General features: G+C 38.6%; 1 protein-coding gene across 1 annotated transcript in view; it reads right to left on the reverse strand.

The window, feature by feature from the left end:
• Positions 1 to 1,544: 1,544 nt before the first annotated feature.
• The window catches only part of PALMD (palmdelphin), a 47,400-nt gene continuing 26,173 nt past the window's right edge, over positions 1,545 to 22,771 (reverse strand). Inside the window, exons 3-9 of the mRNA XM_015636064.3 lie at positions 21,280 to 21,360; positions 15,569 to 15,699; positions 10,312 to 10,426; positions 9,390 to 9,423; positions 9,183 to 9,293; positions 7,383 to 8,480; positions 1,545 to 3,220 (exon numbers count right to left, since the gene is read on the reverse strand). Of these exons, the coding sequence (XP_015491550.1) occupies positions 3,177 to 3,220; positions 7,383 to 8,480; positions 9,183 to 9,293; positions 9,390 to 9,423; positions 10,312 to 10,426; positions 15,569 to 15,699; positions 21,280 to 21,360 (1,614 nt within the window). The 3' untranslated portion in view covers positions 1,545 to 3,176. The remainder of the gene's footprint in view (positions 3,221 to 7,382; positions 8,481 to 9,182; positions 9,294 to 9,389; positions 9,424 to 10,311; positions 10,427 to 15,568; positions 15,700 to 21,279; positions 21,361 to 22,771) is intronic.

Genomic DNA, 22,771 nt, shown 5'->3' on the forward strand with positions numbered 1-22,771 from the left:
TTAGCCTGTGTGCACTTTGAACTAAAATTACTTGGTTCAAATGTAATGGAGTTCACACCTACTTTGTTTTACTTTTAGTAATTTTTAGCTAGTTGACATTTCAGGCTGCAGCAAGAACCACGGAAAGGTGTATTTAATTTCTCCTTACACTGAGTGCTACATTGTTTCCTGTTTCATAAAAAAGTCACAAAATGGGGAGACTCCCAGCTCTGTGTAATAATGGCCATGTTTTTCCTTTACCCAGGGAAGCCGAAGGAGAGATTGCCTGTTTTGTGTTCCATCAGTTTGTAACACTACGTGGCGCCCTTGTTCAAATAACAGCACTTCTGTTCTGCTCGCTTTCTGTAAGCTGTCAGCGAGAGGTTGATGTGTACAGGCTTTCCAAAATAGGAAGCGTTCCTAAATGAACTAATTGGAAAAATTCTCAAGGTGTATTAAAAAACTCAGTCTTTAAATTCAAGCCAGCTCATACAGATAGATATTCTGGAATGAGTGTTTGCTTGATATCCATGCTTGAGCTTTTGTTTGAGCAAGTATGGATGGTTTTCTTTTTTCATGTGGGTCTTGTCCTTTTGCAGACAACTGAAGATGAACAGTGATCACCAAGGGGAAACTGTAGTATTCTGCATTTCTGTGCAGAAGTTAATACCTCAGTGGTGTTAGACCTTTGGTGCAGGCTGAAGTAAGTGGTGTCCAAGTGAATGGAAGGATGGTTAACAAGGATGATCTGCTAGTAGGTCTGAGAAACTCTTTGCTCACATAAATCTGATTCATTCTCTAAGGGGTTTGTGTGAAGGAGGAAGTGGTTGTGTATACCTGAGGAAGTGGCACAGGACAAGTTCTTCAGAACAGCCTTGGAACCACCTGGTTTAGTTCATACCTGACCTAGTTCAACCACTGTTTAGCTTCTGTTGGTCTTCCTTCTGCTGTGCAACAGTGACTTTACATAATGTAAACCACAAAACTGTATCACCGAACCAGCAATTTATCACAATCATCCAACACAAACGATATGCACTTCAGAAGAACTGCAGCTTCAGCTTTGCTTCAGAGAGACTTTTCGTCTTGTGAGGCCTTAGAAATCACCTGGCTTTAATGATGGATTAGAGTTTTGCACGCCATCTCTACTGACATTTGAAAAGATGATTTGCCACCTTTCTGTTCCTGTTGATACAGTACGCAGGAAAACTGGGGCTGTAGCACTCAGATGATGAACATTCCTACTTTCCAGAAGTACAAAACTTTTCAGTCTTTCCTTTAAACTACTTTGACTAATCTTGTGATGGTAGTTGCTCCCTTTTTCCATATTATTTAAGTTTAATAGAACAGGTTGTTGGGGGAGCAGAGGATGAGTGTCCATAGTCATCTGCTGCTGTAGCAAAAACTGTTTGTGACTACTTCATATCATTCACCTACTTTTGTTTTTTAGTGTATCCTTAAGAGTTGAGGCTGAAGCCTTCTGCTCTCACAACCAGCAAATAACAGAGAGAAGCATAAGAAAAAAATCCACTATAAAACAACAACAACAAACAACAGGATAGACGTAGAGGAACTGTACTATAATAAAATTTATTTGTTTGTATTTATTATTCTACTCTCCAGGTAACCATTTCTGACAAGTGTTAAAATTTGAGAATATTACCCACATCAGACTGGGAGCCACCAAATGTTTAGAGGCTACAAATCAGTCAATTACTACCATCGTGCCTCAGTATGAGGTAGTAACTTTGGTTTCCTGCTTTGAAAAAAATACCAGTGAAAATTATAGTTTAGTGGGTTTTCTTTGGTGTTTTTGATTTTTTGTTTGTTTCTTTTTTGGTTTTTTTTGCTGGTGCATAATTTGAGTCAGGTATACCAGAATGATACAAACTGAGCCTTATCTGTTTAGTGTTACAAACAAGGCTAAGACCTAGTGAATTAAAGCTGTTGTACTGATTTCAATATAATGGTGTAGTGTGCTATGAGGCACTTTTTCTCCCCAAGAACTATGCACTGGAAAATCTGACTAGGATGGGATTTTTGTAGGTGTGATTGAACCTACTTTTAGGGCCCTTACCTCCTCTATCATGTGGAAAGAATTAACCTGTTTTTTGGTGGGAGCCTTGAAACTTGCTGGAGAACTGTGCCCAGCAGTGGCTGTACCTGTAACAGATTTTTGTTTTCAGCTGCAGGACAAGCCACTGGCAACTTGGTATTTTTGATGGGAGGCTTGCCTGATTTTAGCTCCCCAGACAGCTGAAACCTAAAGAGTATAACAGTATGGTTGTTTTTGGTTTTTTTTTTGTTTTGTTTGTTTGTTTTTGGTTTGGTTTTTTTTTGGTTGGTTTTTTGTTTGTTTGGGTTTTTCTGATGGACAGGCACTGCCTGTTTGGCAACCAGTTTCTTGGAAAAGCAGGGCTTTCTCAGCAAGCTGGGAGGTAAAACCATGCTCAGGAGGTCAGGATGTTCCATCCTTATGCACAGGATTGATCTGTGAGGTTGTGGGTGGGCAGCATGTTTGTGGGATGGTGAAGAGAGCAGGGTGTGAGGATGGCTACACTGGCATATGTAACATAGAAGGGTGAATGGACTGTGGAGCTCTAGAAGGTGGCTAAATATTTAAGTATGCTGGCTTAATTATTTTTGGTTTGCTCTGCTGTCATTTAAAAAGGAATGCTTTACATTTCATCCAAGGTAGTATAATTGGAAAGCACTTTTTATATTTACATTTCTTCCTGCTCCTCTCTCACATTTTGCTTTTTATTAACCAATGCTTTTACAAAAAGAATGCTGGGACAGCATTTTCAATAAAAATCAGATAGATTGGCACACTTGAATGTGAAACAATGTCCCATGAAGTTCCATGGAGATAATGTTTTATCTGCTCTGTGTATATAGCAACAGCATATTTCTGATTGTGAGAACAGGTATGCACATGTCTTTATACTTGTATATACACTGCATTTATGGCCTTAGGTAACTTCCCACTACTTTTAACAAAATCCAGGGTGTGTGTATGTGGCAGTTGGTCAAATCTGAAAGTCTGTTGAAGTCCATTGCATTTTGCAGAGGGCAAAATAGCCCATGAAACAGAGTAACAAAACAAGCATTATGATCCAGAAAAAGTATGTGGAAGAAGGTCTTCTTAGCTTTGTCTGCTTTGAGTGGTAAATTTTACTTCCATGTCATTATAGCTGTTAAAGCACCTTTTTCCCCAGCTTTGCCATTCTCATCCTCAGAGCTGCAAAAATAAACAAACAAAGCCATTGCATTTTAAGTCTTTCTTTCTATTTCTGAAGCAAAATCTCCTTATTTAGAAAAATTAAGAATACACATACCTCCGGTGGTTAATCCAGCAGAATAAGCATTGTTTTATTGTTATAGAAAGAAATCAGTAGAAGGTGTTAGTTCTGGTAATTTTGCAATAAAGTGAACATGTTAAGAAATTACTCCATAACTGCTATTTAAAAATTAGCACAGCTATCTTCTGTTTTGTCTCTGTTCCCATCACTAACACATTAAATAGAGTTGGTTTTGCCCTTGACTGGATGCTGACAGATTAAAAGGATGCATGAATAATTAAACAAACTCTTTGTTTAAGCTAAACTCCTCAGTGGGAGCTGTAACTGTTTGCAAACCTTTTCCTTTTCTGTGATGCTCAAAGAAAACTTTCCTCTCTTCCTGGTGTTGTGAGTCAGAGCAGGAGTTAGTCATGTTCCTGATTTCATCTGATGCAGTAACAGTACCTGTATAAACATTAGTATGGCTATTGTCTCTATCTGGGTATAATGTGGGTAAGTTTGAAAGGAACAGAGCAAGGCCAATGATTCAATGTTAAGGTTATTTTTAGAACAGCAATATAATGCTGTTATTTGATATGTAAAAGCCTCCCCCCAGCACATTGTTGATCTGAGAATGTAATGGGAATAATCTTCATTACTCTGACCTGTTAGTTTGAAGAGTCACCAAAAATAGCATGTCTCATTCCTGCATATGTCTCTCTGCTGAGACAAGAGGGGTCAAAGCAGCTGTTTGCTTGATTCACACATGTCAGCAAATGTCCAACTTAAGTTATGTTTTGAATGTTGAAGTTGATGCAAATCATAGAAGCATCTGAGTGTAACTTTATATCATGGAGCCACTGATGTTAACCTTGGCTCTTACAAAGACACTGTGTACTTTTTACAGGCTGAGGAATTCTGAAGGATTCAAGCCCTGGACATGGCTTGAGAACAGTTAATTTGTTGCCTCACTTATAGCTCATAGTCTGCTTTTGTCTTGCTCTATACATTACAGAAACAGATGGTGTGCATGAATTAAAAAGGATTTTTGTATTTTACTTTCTTCAACACAAATGGAGCCGTCTCCATTTTGTCTTTTGAAGGTTGCAAAGCTTCCAGTGGGAGAAAAACAAAATAGCTCATCTAGACTAGCTAGCTGCCAAAAGCCTTGGACCTTTGTCCCATGAGAGCCTGTTCCCCACTGTCAGTAGGTTTTGCTGCTTATTCAGCTTTAGTTTTGCATTTCCTTATTCATTTCACTATGTCTAGTCTTTGTTCCCTCCCAAGGACTTTTCATTTCCCTAATGAGTATTGAATCTTCAAAACATTTGCACTTGAATTAATTTGCCTGAAATTTAAAGAAGAAAATAAGCTGTAATAATGCAAATATGGGTGTACCAATTACACTGCTGTCATCCTTTTCTCTGTATGATTTTTCTGAGGGCACATACTTTGGGATATTTATGGGGAAAGGAGCTTGTGGGGGAAGGGTAATTGCTGCTATATGGAAAGAGGTATGTCCTGAATCTTTGTAAGATTGTGGGTATGTAAACCTTCTAATTTAATCTGATATGTCTCTATATAGATTGGCACATTGAACAATGCCTCTGCTTCCTTGTCCTTGGCCATTGCTAACTAATTCAGTGACTTGTTCTGAAGGTTCATTTCTTTCCGAAATAAAAATTGTTACATAAGGGGCCATCATGCTGGTCTGTCCTGTGCTTCTTTGCTTTCCATTGTCTTTCAGAGTCCTCAGTGCTTGTTTAATGTTTAAGTGCTGCAAGTGCTTCCCAAAGCTTTAGTTTCCAAGAGGATTAGTTTTTCTGTTTTACTGTTTGTTGTTTTAGTAAAGAATGATGAGCTACCAAAAGTGATTGACCTCACTCTTTTCTCTGGTGGCATTTAGGGTGAACCAGCTAGGTAGGGATAAATGACTGCTTCGAAAACAATATATTTCTTTAAGAAACAGCTCTGTATAATACATTGTTCTAGATTGAGAGGCTTTCCTGGTTTTGTTTCCCTTTTAGGAGTCTCAGTAGGATTATAGGACTGCTTGGGAAAGATTGAGTCACTTCCTGGTTTTTTCCACTGATCAAAAATGTCCCAGGGAGTGACAATAAATAAGTGGGGGGCTAAAGAAGAAGATGGCTTAGTTCCAAATTCTACTAGGCATGGAGATACTCACTTGGAGACAGCGCTGACTAGGGGAATTTTTGAAGCAATTGCTAAACTCCTTGTAATTGAGCTGGGATCCATTTTTCCCAATTGGCCTTTTTCTTATCAATGGAATAGTTGTAAGTAAATGGTTGAGACCAAATACAGATTTACAGGACAGATTCTCAAATATCTTTGCTATATTTGCGCTTTGTCCCCTTTCCTGAAAGTCAGCATTTGTTTTCCACTAACCTCAAATGGGAGAGAACCCAGATTGTTTGGGAAGTGTATAAGTGGAGGGGGAAAAACATAGACATTTCACATGGTTCTCCTGGGAGACAAAAATAAGCGGGGCTCGGTACGGATAGAGGTGCTCAGCTAACATCCCATGGCCTGTATATGGCCCACCTGAATTGTACTGCCAGCTTGTAGTTACTACTTGGAAAATCCTTTCCCAGCATATGTTCAGGAGCACCCATGCAGCAGGCTGTAGGATGAGTGACCTGTTTCAGTAGAAACCTGCTGGTGGGTGGGTGAGTGTCACTTCTCCATTATTCTATACTTATGTGATGGGGGAATGAAGGGACCATCCCCAAAATATAAGGGGCTGGAGCAGTTTCTGGAGTGATTTATCCTGCCTGTAGTAACTACTTCTGCTTCTAGTTGCTGGCATAAGAGCTGCTGGCAGGAGCCCTTGGTGCTGGAGGACACAGGGAAGTATACAGATGGCAGGATGGTGCTTGAGGAAAGCAGAGGTCCTCTAGAAATGGAAAAGTGTAGTGGCCTTATTGATGGGAGAGGCCAGGAAGCACTGCTGGAATATTTTTGATGGTTGTGTGCATGACTCCATGATGTTGATACTCCTAAAAGCCAGAGCCTTGCTTGCTGAGCAGCTTTTCCCAATCAGCCTCCACTGAAGCAAAAATACTTGAAAGTTCTTATCCAAATATCATCCCCTCTCCTGGCTTTACATGTAGTGTAAAGAATACCTGGGTTGTCAATACAGTTTTAGGCAGGGCCCAAACTTACATTTATGCTGCAAATTGTCTAGAGGAGAGAATGTGGGATCAGGACCCCTGATATCCCTGTAATTCAACCAGAGTATTCTTTCCTTCAAGTGGAATGTGACTACTGTCTGAAATCTGCTGCTCTGTAAGTATACTTAAATGGAGTTTAATTGTATGCATCAAAGTGCAACATAATCATAAAGAAGAGTTTTCTCTGTTTCTGGAATATTTTGCTACTGCTTTCAAACTTTTATTATAAAACTTTATCGTAAGAAATCGATACTGTATGTATTAATAGAATTTAAAAGTATTCAGAAATAACTGTGGACTGCTGGACTAACAGTGTGTAGTGATGAAAACTCTTTCATTATCTTTCAGAAGCTATAAAAATGTCTAACTTGAGTTAATGAAAAAAATGTTAAAAATGTGCATGAACACTATCAAGACAGTCTTGGAAATGTTGATTTCTCAAAAATACAAAGTAAAGCTGGTTATTAAACCGTCTGTCTTATTTAAGGAGTAACTTGAATAATCTAGGAAGTAGCTGGAATGCAGACAGGCAGAAAAACATGCCAGTGAGGGAGGAGGAATTGTTAAGTAGCAATGCTGTTAGTTACCTGCAAGAAATGAAAACCAATTCTGCTAATTTTGGTAGCATTAATGGAACTTGAAAGAGAACCACTTTTAATTTTTGAAGGTTACAGGAATGGCATTTCTGCGATAGTTTAGTTTATTTACCAAATTTTGATATGGTAACTAGTGCATTGCTAAAGACAAAATAATTCAACAGATCCAAAATGTAGATTGGTATTTGTTAACAAATAAGCAAAAAAATTGTTATTGATAGCATATTAGTCTGAAACGATCCAAACAATATAAGTGACACAGTTGCTAGCAGATGAGAGCACTATTGATTACTACATGAGCAAACAGCAGTGACATGATTTTCCTTTTCTGTTACCTGTTAGCGAGGGGTCTTCTGTACCATCTCCAGACAACTGGCTGTGAAGATGAGCATGGTGTGTTGGTGAGCTTAAGCGTTCCTCTTGTTCTTGCAGGGAGATGGAATTTTTGTGAGGTACCTTGTTTAGCCTTGCACCTGGACTGCTCACAGGGTTTGTCTGTTGAACTTCTGTGGTTTTCCTGTTTGGTGGCTGATAAACTTGACTATAATGGCCTATGGGATGATATGCTGGTTTCTCAGATTTGCTGTCATCTTCATCATCATCATCGATGATAACTAGCTCTGCACGGATAACCCCATCATATCGGGACAGCTTCTGGTTTGCTTCTGCATCGTCATCATCGATGCGCTGATAACCCATGAAAACCATTGTTACAGGTTCAGATTCATCCACATAGCAAGGTACAGCCTGGACAATGTTGTACCGAACATCTTCCTCATCTTGAGATGCAGGGGGTGCTTCATTAGGATGACAGGGATTTAAAAACCTTGTTTCGCTATGTCTTTCTCTTGTATTCTGGTAAGGTTGTAATTCCTCATGTGCAGTGTTTCTTTCTTCATTATGGATTATCCTTTTCTCAGGATTAGTGTGCACTTTCTTCTCTGTAGGGGAAGTTACTGAAGAGGGAGACTTTTGTTGTATTACCTTTGGAAGATCAAAGCCATTCTCTTTGTTTTGCTGCTTAAAGGGCTCTGTTTTGGAGGAGAACTCTGTCTGATGATTGCTAAATCCATTCACCTCTTTTTTGTCAGTGCCTTCTGGTTTTGGTCCAGGGACTAATTTGTCTTTCTGAGGAGTTACTGGCCTGCAGAATTTGTTTGCAAACACAGGTTCATGGTATTCTGTGGGAGACTGAGAATTTTTTTCAGTTGCCTGCCGTAGCAGATCTTCCACTTCAACAGGAGCAAGTTCATCCATCCCGTTTTGTGTTGTGCTACCATTGGAGGACACTGCATAGACTGACTTCCTGCCATCATCATAGACTTTAATTCCTGTCTCTTTAAACTCCTTTGAGGGAAGGGGTATTGTTGATAACACTGTGTTTTCACCTGTCTTCATGTCTTTTTCAACCTTAATTTCCATGGCAAACAATGCTGTTGAAAGAAACAAGTGCTTAAACTGGTCATGCAGTAGCTGCAAGAAATATAGGAGTTCTGACAGTGATAGAGAACAGCTGTCAGAATGAATTATTAAATATGTGAAATTATCACATACACAACCAATATATTAGATTCCCATTTTGAATGTCCCCTTTAATCCTTGTGGAAAAAAAAAAATCATTCTGTGAGGAAAAGTCAGCTGTTGAGGAGACAGTGTTCATTATAGGATAGACTGAGAAATCCAGATTTAACCTTGGCCCCCGGCATTATGCTGGGCAATAGCAGCAGCAGAGCTCCATATGCTGTGATGCCAGAGAGTCTTGGGTACTTTGAAGGGTTAGGAGGCTTTGTAGTAGTTGGGAAATAACCAGGCTACTGCTGGCTACCCAGCAGCTGTAAGTGCAGATAGAAAACGCAAAATGAATGATATAAAGGGAGTCTATACTTAGTTATGACAGGCAGAGGAATGAAGTGCTGGAAAGAAGTGTCAGTGGTGAAAAGAGTTATCCTCAGTGACACATACCTTACACCACTGTCTCACCTCTTAGTTTTGATGAGCTAACTGGTAACACTACTTAAATAAGAACAAATGTTTCATATCTCTAATGTCTATTCTTTGCTTAATCTGTATTAGATTCAATAAATAGGAAGATTTTGTACATACTGACATCCTCTGGGGTTACTAATAAGCAGTACCTTTTCTCTTTTCTTCGTCATCCATGTCAGCATGTGCTGTACTTCTCAGTGTAGAAGGTCTGAAATACTTGGGAAGGTCAGGGATGCTGGCATATATGTAGTCTGCTGCCTCTGAGTAAAGAAGATCCATAGATCCACAAAGCATTAGTATGTTTTAACTTACTTCTACAGGAACCTTTTAAAAAATATTCTTTTCACTAAACGTACCTTTTTCAAATCCAGCTTTTTCAGTCTTCACAGACTAGGTGGGAAAGAGAACCGTTAACAATAAATGTGATAGTTACTTTTAAGGTGTTAACTAGACAGTGCTTTGGTTTCCCTGATAGTTTTAACCTTTTGTGTGCACAACTTCATACAGAGAAGGGGCTAAAAGTGAAATGTGCTCAGTTGGAGCAAGGTGAGTGAGAAAGGGAAATTTCTGTGGTCTTTTGCTAATATGATTCCAAGTCACACAGGGAAGAACAAAAATATTATTAAGTGTCAAACAGTGACCTAGCTTCCCACCGTGGCCCAACCTGGTTGGCGTCAAAGATTTTTTTTAAAGGTCCTACTTTGGCTTTCCAGTTTTATTTATCTCCCTGTGTATCTTCAGAGAATGTGTGTGTATGTCAGAACAGCTGGAGAACTGAAGTTTAGTTTTAACACTGTATTTTTTGAGATGGTTTAAGACAATTTAAAAATATTAAAATTGCCTTTTGACAAAGACTAATGGCTGAAAACATTAAAATGCATCATAATCTCTATCAGGGACTTGGTGGAAAACATGATGCAGTTTAGCTGGGCACAACACCTGAAGGAGCAAGAATAGACCAGCCTCTGTACCTGGTCTGTACCTGGTGTGTCTGTCTCTGGCTGAGATGTAAAGTTACTGGGTGTCAGTGGCAGTGCTGTTTTTAGAGATGTGGTGTGCTTGAGTGAAGATAGGAATTGCTCCCCCACCCCCAAAAATAAGCAAATGTAGGCATAGGGGCACTTAAACAATGTAACATCTTGATCCCTCTGGTACTCGAGCTGCTGTCACTTCAGGCAAAAGCTCATGACCACTCATGGGATCCAGCTAGTTCCTCTTTCCCTGGATATGATGATGATTGAGTAATAAGTTCTATTTCTGGAATAATATAGCACTAACCTTTATTATGTCTTCTGTTGTTTTCTCAACAGACTTCAGTTTCTTTAAAATTGCTTCTTCCTTAGCTGAGACTTCCAATTCCTGTCTTTCCAGAGCCTCAATTTCCTTCTCCAGTCTGCAATCACAGTTACAAAGGACAACATTGTAGAGTTGATGCACTGGGAATATGGACATTAGTAGGGATGGTTCTACTTACCTTGACAAACTTTGATCTTATGAGATCAACTTAAAATTTCACACACACTGGGAAATAAGTATGAAATAGTATTTTCATTTAAAATGAAAAAACCCCAAACCTGACAACAAACAGTGCCTTCCACATGTAAATGTGAACTATTTTGCCATTTAGCACTTGTCTGATGGGTTAACAATTTTCTTTTAAAAATCTTTATTGTTATGTGAAAGGAATATTGTGGCTCAGGAGTCAAAATTTCTTTTGGGCTACTGACACATACTGTAGGTTTGTGTGTTATAGCCCCCTTCCCTGATCCTCTTGTATTTGAAGTCTATGTTGTATGGTTTCTTGCATGTTAAAGCTGAGTACAAAGATTAAGGTATCTTTTTTCCTGATCAGAGGTTTTTATTTTCTTAGTGTATGATAAAAACTTCTAGACAGAAAGGCCCAAGATATAAAAATTGACTCTCAATATTAGAGAGGAAGAAAGCTATTCCTGGTTGTCTGAGTATAAAGCACACTTCTAATTACAGTATCTTGATCAAATTTTTCTCTGTTGAGTAAGGCAGTGACTTAAGCAGGTATCCTTTTTCCTATTTTTTATTTCTACTCAGGACTACTCTTTTCTACATAAGTGCATATTTGTTGAGCTTTAGATGGAACTTGCTTTATTAGCTGAGTAGTTGGGAAGTCAGTTTTCCATGAAGATCTAGAATCCAACTCCAGAATTAACCCTGAGGTGGGACTTAAACTGAATGTCTTATGCTGTAGGTTAATGCTGTATAACTTTACTGGTACTTTTTTAAAGAACTTCTTTTAATTTTAAGACAAAAAGAAATTTCAAAAACTTCCATATTTGAATGCAATATGCCTTCTATTTTTTTTTTTTTGTTTTAATCTATGCTGGAAATCAATGACTGTAGGTCTAAGGCAATGGCAACTGATGTTACCTTTTCTGAGAACAGTCATAAGAGTTCCAATAAATTATATGAGACAATGTTACAGACAGGGTTATAGAAGTGTTGGCGTATAACCCCGAGGGAAAGAAGTGTTGTATTTTTGTAATTTGACTTCCTTACTGTGTGCTAGGACTCACAATATTACAAAAAGTCATGAATGATTAAAGTCTGCCATCCTTTTGAAGTAACCAGACTAGAAAAGCGGAATGCAGGTCAACAGATAAGCATTATTGATTTTCTTCTGTGTGGCTGAGGAATCTGAATTACCATTATGGCTCTTGCCCTATTTAAACTCAGATATGTACAGTTACACTAACAGTGTGCTACGTGGACTTCTACCCGTTGGTGACAACATCCTGTTTCTTGATATACAAAGGTATCACAGACCTCAGAACAGATATGTGGAAAAAAACCCCTTCAGGATGAAAGCAAAAGCTAAAAAACATATTTTAAAGCTGCTCACACTTTTGTCCTGAGCCCTGCAAGATGGCCTTAGATCAAAAAGCTTGGTTAAAGCTACTGATTACAGTGCTAAAATGTAAACATTTTTACTGAGGGGATAAATATTTTTGGAGAGCTATTAAAAAAACTAATGACCATGTGTCGTTATTTTTGCACTTCTTATGAAATGGTCTTTGTTAAATATATTGAGATGTTTTATTTTAATGAGACTTGATCACAATATCATAATTTGAAAATCATTAAAAACTCAAAGAAGTATAAAGAGCTGGAAAATCACCAACTCATACTGTGGATTTATTTCAGTCTTGGCTGTAAACACTCCTAGACACACAGGTGTAAGAAGAGGAGGAAAATTCTTGAAGATAGTTGAAAAAAGGGAGGTGGGGAAAAAGACAAAACCCCAAATAAATCAAAGATTATGAACAACATGTATTTGCCTGGATGATCAAGAGACAAATTACAGTTTATATGTGCTCTTACCCCCATACCAGCACCCACTTTATGTGGTAATTAAGAGATCTGATTCAGTGGGTTTAGAGAGAAATTCTCATACCCATGTAATGGGAATTGCATCTAGACTCTAAGCATCTCTTTTGCATTTATACTTGCAAAAACAGATTTTATGTTTCAATTTCAGAGCATGTTGTGAGTGTGCACACTGGAAATTGTGGAAAGAAAACTTCTAGGAGATGCAATTTGTATAGTTCAAAGAAATTGAAGCCCTTATAACATCATGCAGTTGAAAAGTTATGCCAGGATCTTTGCAGTGTGTTTAAATATTTAGAAACTTCTAAATAAATGACATTTTTATGAAGCTATATCACAGTTTGTCTTGAAAGAATCTAGTAACTATTCTAGCAATTATTTGAAACTACCTGTTGTAGGGCACTGCATTTTTTTGGCAAGAATTGGAAGCATGACGCAGCTACTGTATTAAATCAATTCTTTGAATATTCATCCTCTTTTAAAGTGGCACTGATTATTTGAGAGGGGAAAATAAGTAGTATGGAGGTGTGGATGAAAGAAGAAACCTTAGAAGTCAAGAAACCAAATGAAAAGTTCCACTGCCAAGGTAGCAGGTGAATTAAGGAGATCTGTGGAGATTGCCTGGATGCTGCTGGCTACCAGCTGATCTGCTGGAGTTGGCATCACTGCCACACCAGAAAAAAAAAGAAAAAAGGCTCCAGAATGAAAGGCAGATAGGATAGGAAGATCCTATCTTCCTACCAACCTGAAGAATTCCAGACTGAGGGGAAAAGGCAGTTTAGCAAGTCCTCACATGTTTTGAGATGAGCCAAATGCTTTAGCAGCTCTTAGCATAGCCTGAGTCTGCTTTCATGCATCACATCACAAGCAATTGAATAGACCTTAGTTGTTTTGCATTTTTAAATGTGTTGTTTAGCAACTAATTCCATCAAGAATTAGTGTTATTAGTTGAAGATTAAGTAAGAAAACAGGACTCCTAATTCTTCATTTATCTTGTACCCCAACCCAAGGATATGCTCACTTGGTTTCCTGAAGCCTCTAACATGTAAAGAGGGTAAATAGGACAGGTAGTGTAAATGCAATATTTTGTCTGTAACCAAAACATTCAGCCATTTGTCTCCAAGGTGGCTCAGATTGCTTGCTATTCACTGTTTTGTCATTGATACAAAGAATGGAACTTCTCCCTTCTTTAAAAAATGCTCAAATCTGAACTGATTGGCAGATCTACACCAGCTCAATTTGACACTCAAGCAAAGAATGTTTCAGAACAGAGGTCCCATTTAGGAAGGTGATGGCAAGGCCCATGCAACTACTGTAAATAATCTGGCAACAATTGCAATTGTCCTCTCAGCAGAAAGAAAAAAAGACTTACCTAAGGGTAATCAAAAAGTCTTTAAAGTGATTCATAACTTTCTAAACTGAAGATAAAACACATGCAGAATAATCAACAGTGTGAACTGAGTATCTCTTTTATAGTCAGATGCTTAGAAGAAAGAATTCTACGGAGCCTCTCAGTTTGTTATTTCTACTGTATGATGTGTCTGCATGCTCAGTTTAGCAGTGTTTGATTTACAGGGTAGGTCAGAGGTCAGACAGGCTGCTAGCTTTGGTGATATCTATGGCATAGCAAAAACACTGTGCAAGAACTATATGATGCATATTTTATATTTATTGGTGAACTTTATTCCTAGGTTTCTGTTTCACTCCTGGCTGGTTTGAAACTGGCCTGGGTATGTATAAACAATGTAATGTTATTTGGAAGGCAATGTGGATATTTTTCTAGATGCCCTTACTAAACAGCTAAACAGAGTGGTAGGAAATTTAATTTATATCAAAAGACATGTGAATAACCCTGCCTAAATTCTTAGCTCAGGCTTGGGTCACGGTTAACAGGACTTTGAATCTAATCTTTCCATTTGCTACTTAGAGAAGGGCTGAACTTCCAGTGGGCTTGCTCAGCACCATTTCCCTGTTGCTCCTTAGCCTGTTCTAGCCATAAATACTGTTCTTTTCTGGTGCTCACATGGTTGTATGGAACCCTTTTGCATGCCTTCAAAATGACAGCCTCCTGGGATGTTTTCAGGGCATGCTGCCTACCTCCTACCACTGCAACAATGGTGTGTAAAAAGATGTTCTGTAGAGAAAAGTGTTTTTGAGCAAGAAGTCAGCATAATTATAGGACAAACTAGCACTAGGCTGCTACCTGTCAGCCAAGAGAATTATTATCTGTGTCAGAGATGGAGTAAGGAGGGAAGAGGATGGGAGATCACCAGAGAACGTTATCTTGGTGACAGCTTTGCCAAAGGAATGTGTAGGAGACAGTGGAAGAGAAGTAGAGAAGAAAATGCTATTGAATTGGAGGAAGAAGCCTTGAAAAAGGTTGATAAAATTTTCCAGAAACTAAAGGAACAGGATCATTTTACCTTTTCTGTGGGTGCTAAGAGGTAGTACTAGTCAGTATGCCTGGATCCAGGGCAGGAGCTGACCGTGTACACAGCTCTGTGGTATTTGAGAAGGGCCAACTGGAGCTAATAAGCACCTGGAACTATGTGCATAGTAAATAAGAGTCTTTCATGAGACAGTCTCTGCAGTCAAACGGTAGTCCTGTGTGATAGGGAAGCACTAGGTGTTGAGATTTGTAGAAACATCTCTAATGAAAGGTGAAAAAGACCTTTGCTATAGCAGGTTTCTGGGACTAAATTGGGTACAAAGCACAAAGAAAATTGCAGGTAAGTGTTACTGATGGGGCTAGGGAGCCTGTACTATTCTGAAGTGCTGCTATAATGAAAGTCAGGTATTAAAGGCTGTGCCAGGACCTAGTGAAACTGAAGGACTTTCAAAATTTATTGTTAGTTTAAAGTTCTGATTCAACAATTGCTGTCTTAGAGCCCCTTATGTTGTGGCTTACATCTACCCAAGACAGCATAGAAAGGATATCTGGAATTAGAGAAACAAATACTGTGCAATATAGTTACTGTGCAGTTTGTTACAATTTATGGTATGGAAAATTGCATTCTGTATTCTCTAATTCTGACTGAATAGAAAACATGACAAAAATTGCTTTACTCTGCATGTGTTTAGCACTTGTTGACATTTTCATCTTTTACAAAACGAGGTAGGACTTTTAATATGGGACCATTTTAACCCAGACACAAGGACAGGGGTACTTCCCTACCTGAAAATGTCTTGTTCCAGCTCATGAGTCCGTTGTTGGTCCTCCTGATTCTGCTTTTGCATTTCTTCTTCTTCTTTTGGAGTCATAGAATTAAAGCCATCCAAGAGCCATTTTTCTCTCATGGCCTTTTTCTGATGGGGGAAAATAGACAAGTAAGAGAATGCTAAAAGTTAGGGTGTTTAACCATTTGCTGTATTTGTCTTGATGCCACAGATGTGAGCCACAGCATTGTGATATATCCAGCATAAGGCAACCTGACTGCAGTGAGTGCCACTGGAAGAGAAATACTAAACAGCTTTTTTGAGATTGACTGAAAGTAAAATCTTTAGGAACAATGTCCCATTTTATTAGTTCATCCAACAAAAATGTAGAGTATGTCAGCTGTTGTCCATAGCAGATGAATACTGGTAAGTGGATCCAGTGCTGTGTGTGTCTTCAATAAAGCAAACCAGTTGTACAACCATACATGTGACAGACTCATGCGAAAGGCTCCAGTCAGAAGCACAACAGAAGCTGCCTAATTTCTGGGATCTGGCATTGCATACCTTCTAGAAGGAGGTATAAAATATGAGAAGTTTCTGTAAATAAGATTGTATAAGAGTGAGAGATCTCTAGTGAATTAGCAATGCAATGCTACCCCTGGAACTTCAAAGGATCTTGTGTACTTACGTTAGTGAACTCGCATTTTGGCTGGTGAAGATGTGCGGGGTAAGAGGGGCAGTGGAAAGGTGGAGCATGGGCAGCTGGTGCCTGGTGTTTCAGCAGAACTGCTGTGTATTTAGAGCTGCTGTTGCAGGGGAAATCCAGAATTCAGGTATTTAGGTCCTGACCTGGTTAGTGCCTGTGGAGTTCTTTCTGTGCAGTGGTGGCTTACAAATGGGAGTATTGCATGGGTACAGGCAAGTGTGTCTCTCAGCTGTGTTTTCAAATTCTGAAAAACATGGTTGTTTGCACTGATTGCTTCCTACAGCTGCTTCACACTGGGAAAGGTGGTACTTGAAAGTCATCAGAGCTCTCAAAAATATCCCTGGTATAAAAAAAATATTCTTGGAGATAGGTTCATATTTGTAGACGAAAACTTGTAAACCATGCCAACTTTCTTACACTCCTTTTGCTCCTTTCAGTCTAACTCAGGGGTATAAATGCAGTTGCTGCCTTGGGGAAGGAGTTGGGACTCTTTAGAAATACTCTTTCAACAGGCAAAAAAGGAGCACACATATAAAGTCTTTAATTAACCATGAATGTCCCAGTTCCAATTTAGATTCCTTGAACTAATTTCCATATTAAGTTTTTGGGTATTTCCCCCTATACAATTTTGTTAATTGCAGGATGTGGATGCAGATTACATTGAATTTTGACTACTGCTGCTTGAGGCAGTGTGCCCAGCACTGGTGAGAATGCTGCATTAACCTCAGTGCTGCTTGCAGGGGCTGTTGGAATCCCTGCCTGCATCCTGTGTTGAGTCACTTAAACTGTTGCTTCCTACACTTTTCTATTTATTGTGTACTTTCCATGAGGTTATTACTGAGGCCCAACTGGCAGAGGAATATATATGTAGCACCTTACTGCAGTTAAAAGCAATTTTCCACTTGACATACAATGTCATAGAAAGTGTGTCTAAAACAGGCATGCTGAGAAGTTTGTGCACTCCATGGTGCTTTTAATTTTATTTACTTGTGGGATGTAAGAGCAATGTTTACAGTTGCCTTAGCCTCCAGGACAATATTCTGTCTCTCTCAACACTAGATCCTAGGAAATCTTGGTAAACACAGGTTGCTCAAAACCGATGTCCTGAGCCTTGACTCTGTAGAATTGGCAGCACTTTTTGGTAGTTGTGTTTTAGGCTCTAATGAAATAAGTGCAGATTTTATATAGTATATTTTTACGTGATCTGGTTGATGCAGGTAGTCTGATGTTGGCACAACTCTTATTGACCACAAAATACTGTGTTCTCTAGCTGGAGGGCACATAGTTATTAATTCCCTTTCTGTCAAACTCTTTAGATTTTAATGATAAGTAGGGTTTCTAGAAAAGTCATGTTTTCATCTTGGCTGGAACAATGTTTGTCTAGTGCTTATGTCTCCAAAAATACATTTGTAATTCTTTGTAAGATTTGGAGTGAGACTGGCACTCTAGACCTCAGAAACTGATACCATCTATTGAAATCAACAAAAGCTTCTGTATGTATAGGGTAGGCTCCAAGAAAACAAACTCCCTAAATACAAGCATAACACAATAGTGTTATTTTTCCATGTTTCTAGAGCAGTTTGCTGCTGCTCCCAACTAAATGCTATGTAAACTTTTTCATTTAATTGGCCATTTTTGAAAGAAAGACACATTGTGTAGTTTGGAAACACCCTCTGAATAAAAGACGCCTTCAGGTCTGTTCCATCCAGGCATTGACACAAGCCAGCGCTGCTGGAGCAGTGCAGGAGCAGCTGCTTTGGGCCTGACAGGATTTTTCCTGCTGTCTAACATTTCCTTCCATGACAAAGTGTCTCTAGCTCAGAACCAGGTTGTGCTTGTGCTATAGCACTGACGTGAAAGCACCTTTGTTTTGCGTTAGGCTCCGTCTGTGAAGGGAAAGGGAGACTTGTACACTGTGATGTAATAAAACCCTGAGAAGGGCCAGAATGCTGGGAAGTAATCACTTTGTTTTGTGGTTCATGGTCACATCAAAAGTGCTATGACAATATCCTGCAGATTCTCTGAATAATTTACAGTGTGTACTCCAGGTATAACTCCATGACCATCTTTAGCAAGGCTGGACTAGCACTGAAAGATTCATCCTTCACTGGAAAGCAAAGGTGTTTTGATTTTGTGGATCTTGCTTTCTCAGGGATATGGCAGCTTGCCTTACAGTTTTGGAGATGACATAAATATTTTTCACGTTTTTTAACAAAAAAATTGTGGTTCAACAATGTTAACTACTGTAAAGAAGAGGTGTATGACAAGTACCTGCAAGGTAGCACTAATGGAGTTCAGGCATATCAGAGGCCTGAAAATTAATAAGCTAAACTGTAAAAGCTCTTAGAAAGTGCATGCACATCAGTGCTGACATCACCTTTCAAACAATTCTGTCTGGTCCCTTCCCTTGTTGCTTCTGTGAGAAGGATTCCAGGTAGAAGGAAGGATTAGATTTGGTGCATCTAGAAATACTGGATAATAAATTCCCCTGTACCCACACTAGCAGCCCCCGATACCCCTTGCAGTTCTGTGAAGCCCTGTCCACACAGGTGCATTTGCTTTCATGTCCTCTGCTTCATCTGAGAGAAGTGCACATGTAGAGAATAAATGTTCCTTCTACCAGTTAACCAAAATCTGTCATGATACCTCATCTGTGTCTTTCTAGTAAGAAGTTTGCTTGGGGACAACAAAGGAAGTCATTGGGAAGCCAGAGCAGGGATTCCTATTTGCAAAAAGGAAGTTAAAACTTCCCTTTTTATGCAACAAACAAAAAACATACCAAAGAAAAACTCCAGTCAAAAAAACCCCACAAACCAAACCAGCAGCCTTCTAATAAACCTGTTGCTAAGGGTTATAAATAGGAAGGACAAAATGAGGAACAGGATAGTGACATCCAGCTAATACAAACATCTCTATGACAGTGAGATTTACTAACCTGCAATAGTATCCTAGGGGACAGGTGTGAGTTATGTTAATAGATCATAGAGCTCTGGATTTTACCATGCACAAAGCTGGTAAGTGTATAAATGAGTGGAATCAGCCTGAATTGCTAGGGAAATGACCCCTCAATAAAATTTACTGCAGTGTTTAAATATTTTAGAAGTCTAAATCTGTTTTAAAGCAATTTATGTACTGGATCCTTTTGTTTGACTATGTTGAAATACCTGAATTTGTCTGAAGCGAGAACGTTCAATAAGGGACAAAGCTTCTGGGGCATAAAGCAAAAGATCTTAATGTACTAAAGTGTTTGATATTAGGTGCCTGTCTTATTCCTGAGCTGGAAAAAGTAGTGTACATTTTGTGTGCTCCAAATAACTAATGATTTGTATGCATTTATACAGCATACATGTGTATGTAAGTATATATTTAAATGTATGCTTGATTCTTCTTTTCCAAGTGAATAATTTCCTCAACAGATCCTTGCTTTGCCTTGTATATGCAATAGGACTGATTTAATTTAAAAGCTTTTCTGTGTGATATCTGTATGATTTCTCATGCAACAGGCAGAGAAATCACATCCTTTGTTCTCTTCCAATGTAAAACCATTTCAGTAGTATTTCAGTAGTATTCAAGGAGTGTTTTAGCCTGTCTGAAACCTCTGTGAAATTTCTTCAGAATAAGTGCAATGTTGGTTTGTGATTTCTTAACTCCACTGAACCTATTAATTTTACCTACGAATAGATACTAAGTCTGTAAGGAAACTGCCCTAGGGCTCTGTGCACAGAGCACACAGCATTTAAGCACACAGCAGTAGTGAGGATTAGCTGCTTGTCTACAACAGATCAGTTTATCCCTCTATAAAGAAGGCCAAAAGAGTTTTCTGGATTTATAGACATGGAAAGTTGAAATATAACATGCAGTACTCAATGTAGCCATGTACCATGATGGAGGAGTCACATGTTTGCTACTCAAAGTTTACAGGACTTGGAAAAGATATTCCCCTCCCTTTTAGACAAGATGTTACACAAATGGTCAAGCCTGTCCTTGTAGTAACCACCTTCCAGTAAAACTTGGGAATGGATGTGTGTTGGCTTGCCTGGCCCAGTGAACTAGTTTATCATGGCTTTTCATTTTCTTGGCTTGACACAAAAGAAAAGGGTGGATGAAACCCAGGATCTAGTATCTGTTTTGAAGAGGAGTCTGCTTTAAATATGCTTCTCTCACATTTGCTGGAGGAAATGCATAATGCTTCTGGTGTTAGATTCAATATATCTTTCTTGAGACACTTTACCTGCTCACATAATGAAAAGAGTATGTAAAAGAACAAGCCTTGCATATTTTTAGAAGCATAGATTTTTGTCTCATCTCCCTAAATGACATGTACTGCCAAACTGCTATAAATATTTTAAGAATAGTTGTGTTGAGTAGAAATCACTGCAATTTCAGTTCTCTGCAGAGGTGGATCTTTAGGTTTCTTATACCTTTTGACTTTGTAATCCTGAGTTTACTAGGCCATACTTGAGAAAAATATTTGTAACTTTTTTACTTTTTTGTTGTTATTGAATATACAAAGGAACAGCATTATTTTACTAAAGATAAATCATATATAAGATAAATTAAATAAATTATATATAAGATAAATTAAATAAAAAAAATATTTAAACAAGCTGACAGAAGCTTACAGCCAAATAGTCTGGGTTTTTTTTTTCTAGGAAAAAACTCAGATCTCATGATTGTGCTGCACCCTGTACCAAGTGAGCTTGCTGTTTTGGGGTTAGGGAGTGAACACACCCTAGTCTGAAATGTGAGGCTTAATTTTCATCTGTGAGTTTTTCCTGGTTATGATCTCACTTTATGCCATGAAAGTGATCAAGTAACATTAGCTCTCTGGTGTAATTTTTTTCAAGGAGTGATGCTTATTAAAGTCAAATGGAGTCCTGGCAAGACTCCACAAAGCTGTGAAAATTTGACAGTAAAAGCACGACTTAAATGCATGAAGATTTGCATTCTGAAATCCCCAACCTTTATTCGTGCTATGTGACTTGAAGCTATCTTTAGTTACATAAATCTAACACTAAACTTACCTTTAAATGTTGGTGTTTCATTTTTTCCTCTTCTACTTTTAGACGTTTCTGTGTAATTTCTTCTTGCAGTTTTCTTTTATCCTACAAATTAAGAACAATAAAACTTTGTTTAGAGAAATTACTTGTTAATAAAATTATTATGTAAGTGTTGTTCAGGAGAGTGAAATCAATTCATGCAAATAAAGCCTTATTTTAAAGCTTATGTGGTGCTTAGGCAGGGCATAATTCTTTTAATGTCTTTATATCTTTAGTCTCATAATTCTTTGCAGCAATAACTTGATCCTTCACAGGTGTGGTTTCCACTGCTCTTTCTCCAAAGTACATTTAAATGTGTTAATGAGCACAAAGGAGGGATGAGGCAAAATAAAAATAATTTCGTCTTGGGAAGGGCAGGGGGGCAAAAACAGGAAGAAAGTATAGCTGAGCAGAATTGTACATACAGAGACTAAAAATGGGTCCTGACCAAAATTCCTAAGGCAGCCCACACATTGATCATTTAGGAGAGGAAAGAGTCTGCATGGTCTGCACTGAGCAGCTGTGATACATCACGAAACCAAACGGGCTGTCAGTGAATCCAGCACTGAGTTTATGTATCCTGTGGCTAATAGCTAAAATAAAGAGGAATAAAAAAAAGAAATTTATTTTGTTAGTCAAATAATGGTAAAGATGAGAAAATATAAATGTAATGTACTTCATAAATGTTGTTTCTGCCTCTCAGTTTAAAAAAATTTTTGCTTGTGCTCAGGCTGTTTTCATGGCTGCTGATCTTTAGAAGGAAAAACCTCATGTATTGCTGGTCTATTCTAGTGCCACCTTAATCCTTTTTATTACAGATTAGAGAAAAAAGGAAACGGGTAAACAATGTCTGAATGCTGGCAGTGCTTGAACCTCTCCTGTTTTTGGATAGCACTGTCACATGGAGTAACCTTGTGGCTCCTCTGTGTGAAGCCAAACACTGATTTAGTACCTTGTGTCCTCAGCAGCCAGGGGGAAAGATATCATGCCAAAGGAAAGTAATTTTAATAAGGTGTATTAGTAGGCTATTATCTTGGTTAGCCTTAATGGTATAAAATTCTGTTATTGGGTGTGGCACCTTGCCATGTGCCAATCAAGAAACATTTGTACTTGTTTCTTGATACATTTCAGGGAAATAAATGGAAGCTTTTGTTGTCCTGTGCAGAAATGTTTGTTGACTGGAGGCTAATCCATCTTTCTTTTCAATTAGAACAGCTTGGCTCTGCTAAAAAGGGTGGTAGCTTTTTTATAAAGAGTCTGTTTTCAGACAAGTATGGTTTAGGAAGGAGTTAACCTCCTCATGGAGGAAGAGCGTTGCCCTTTCAGCCCACCTGACGAACCAGCTGTGTCTAAGGACTGGAGAAAGTCAGTTAGGAAGTGCTGGACATAATGCTGGGAGTTGTTCTCCACCATTTCCCTTGGATCTGCGATTTGGAAACGGGAAGAGTGGTGTGCTTGGCTGAATCACTTCATTGTT

This window comes from Parus major, chromosome 8, assembly GCF_001522545.3.
Source record: "Parus major isolate Abel chromosome 8, Parus_major1.1, whole genome shotgun sequence".
In the NCBI taxonomy this organism is placed as follows: domain Eukaryota; kingdom Metazoa; phylum Chordata; class Aves; order Passeriformes; family Paridae; genus Parus; species Parus major.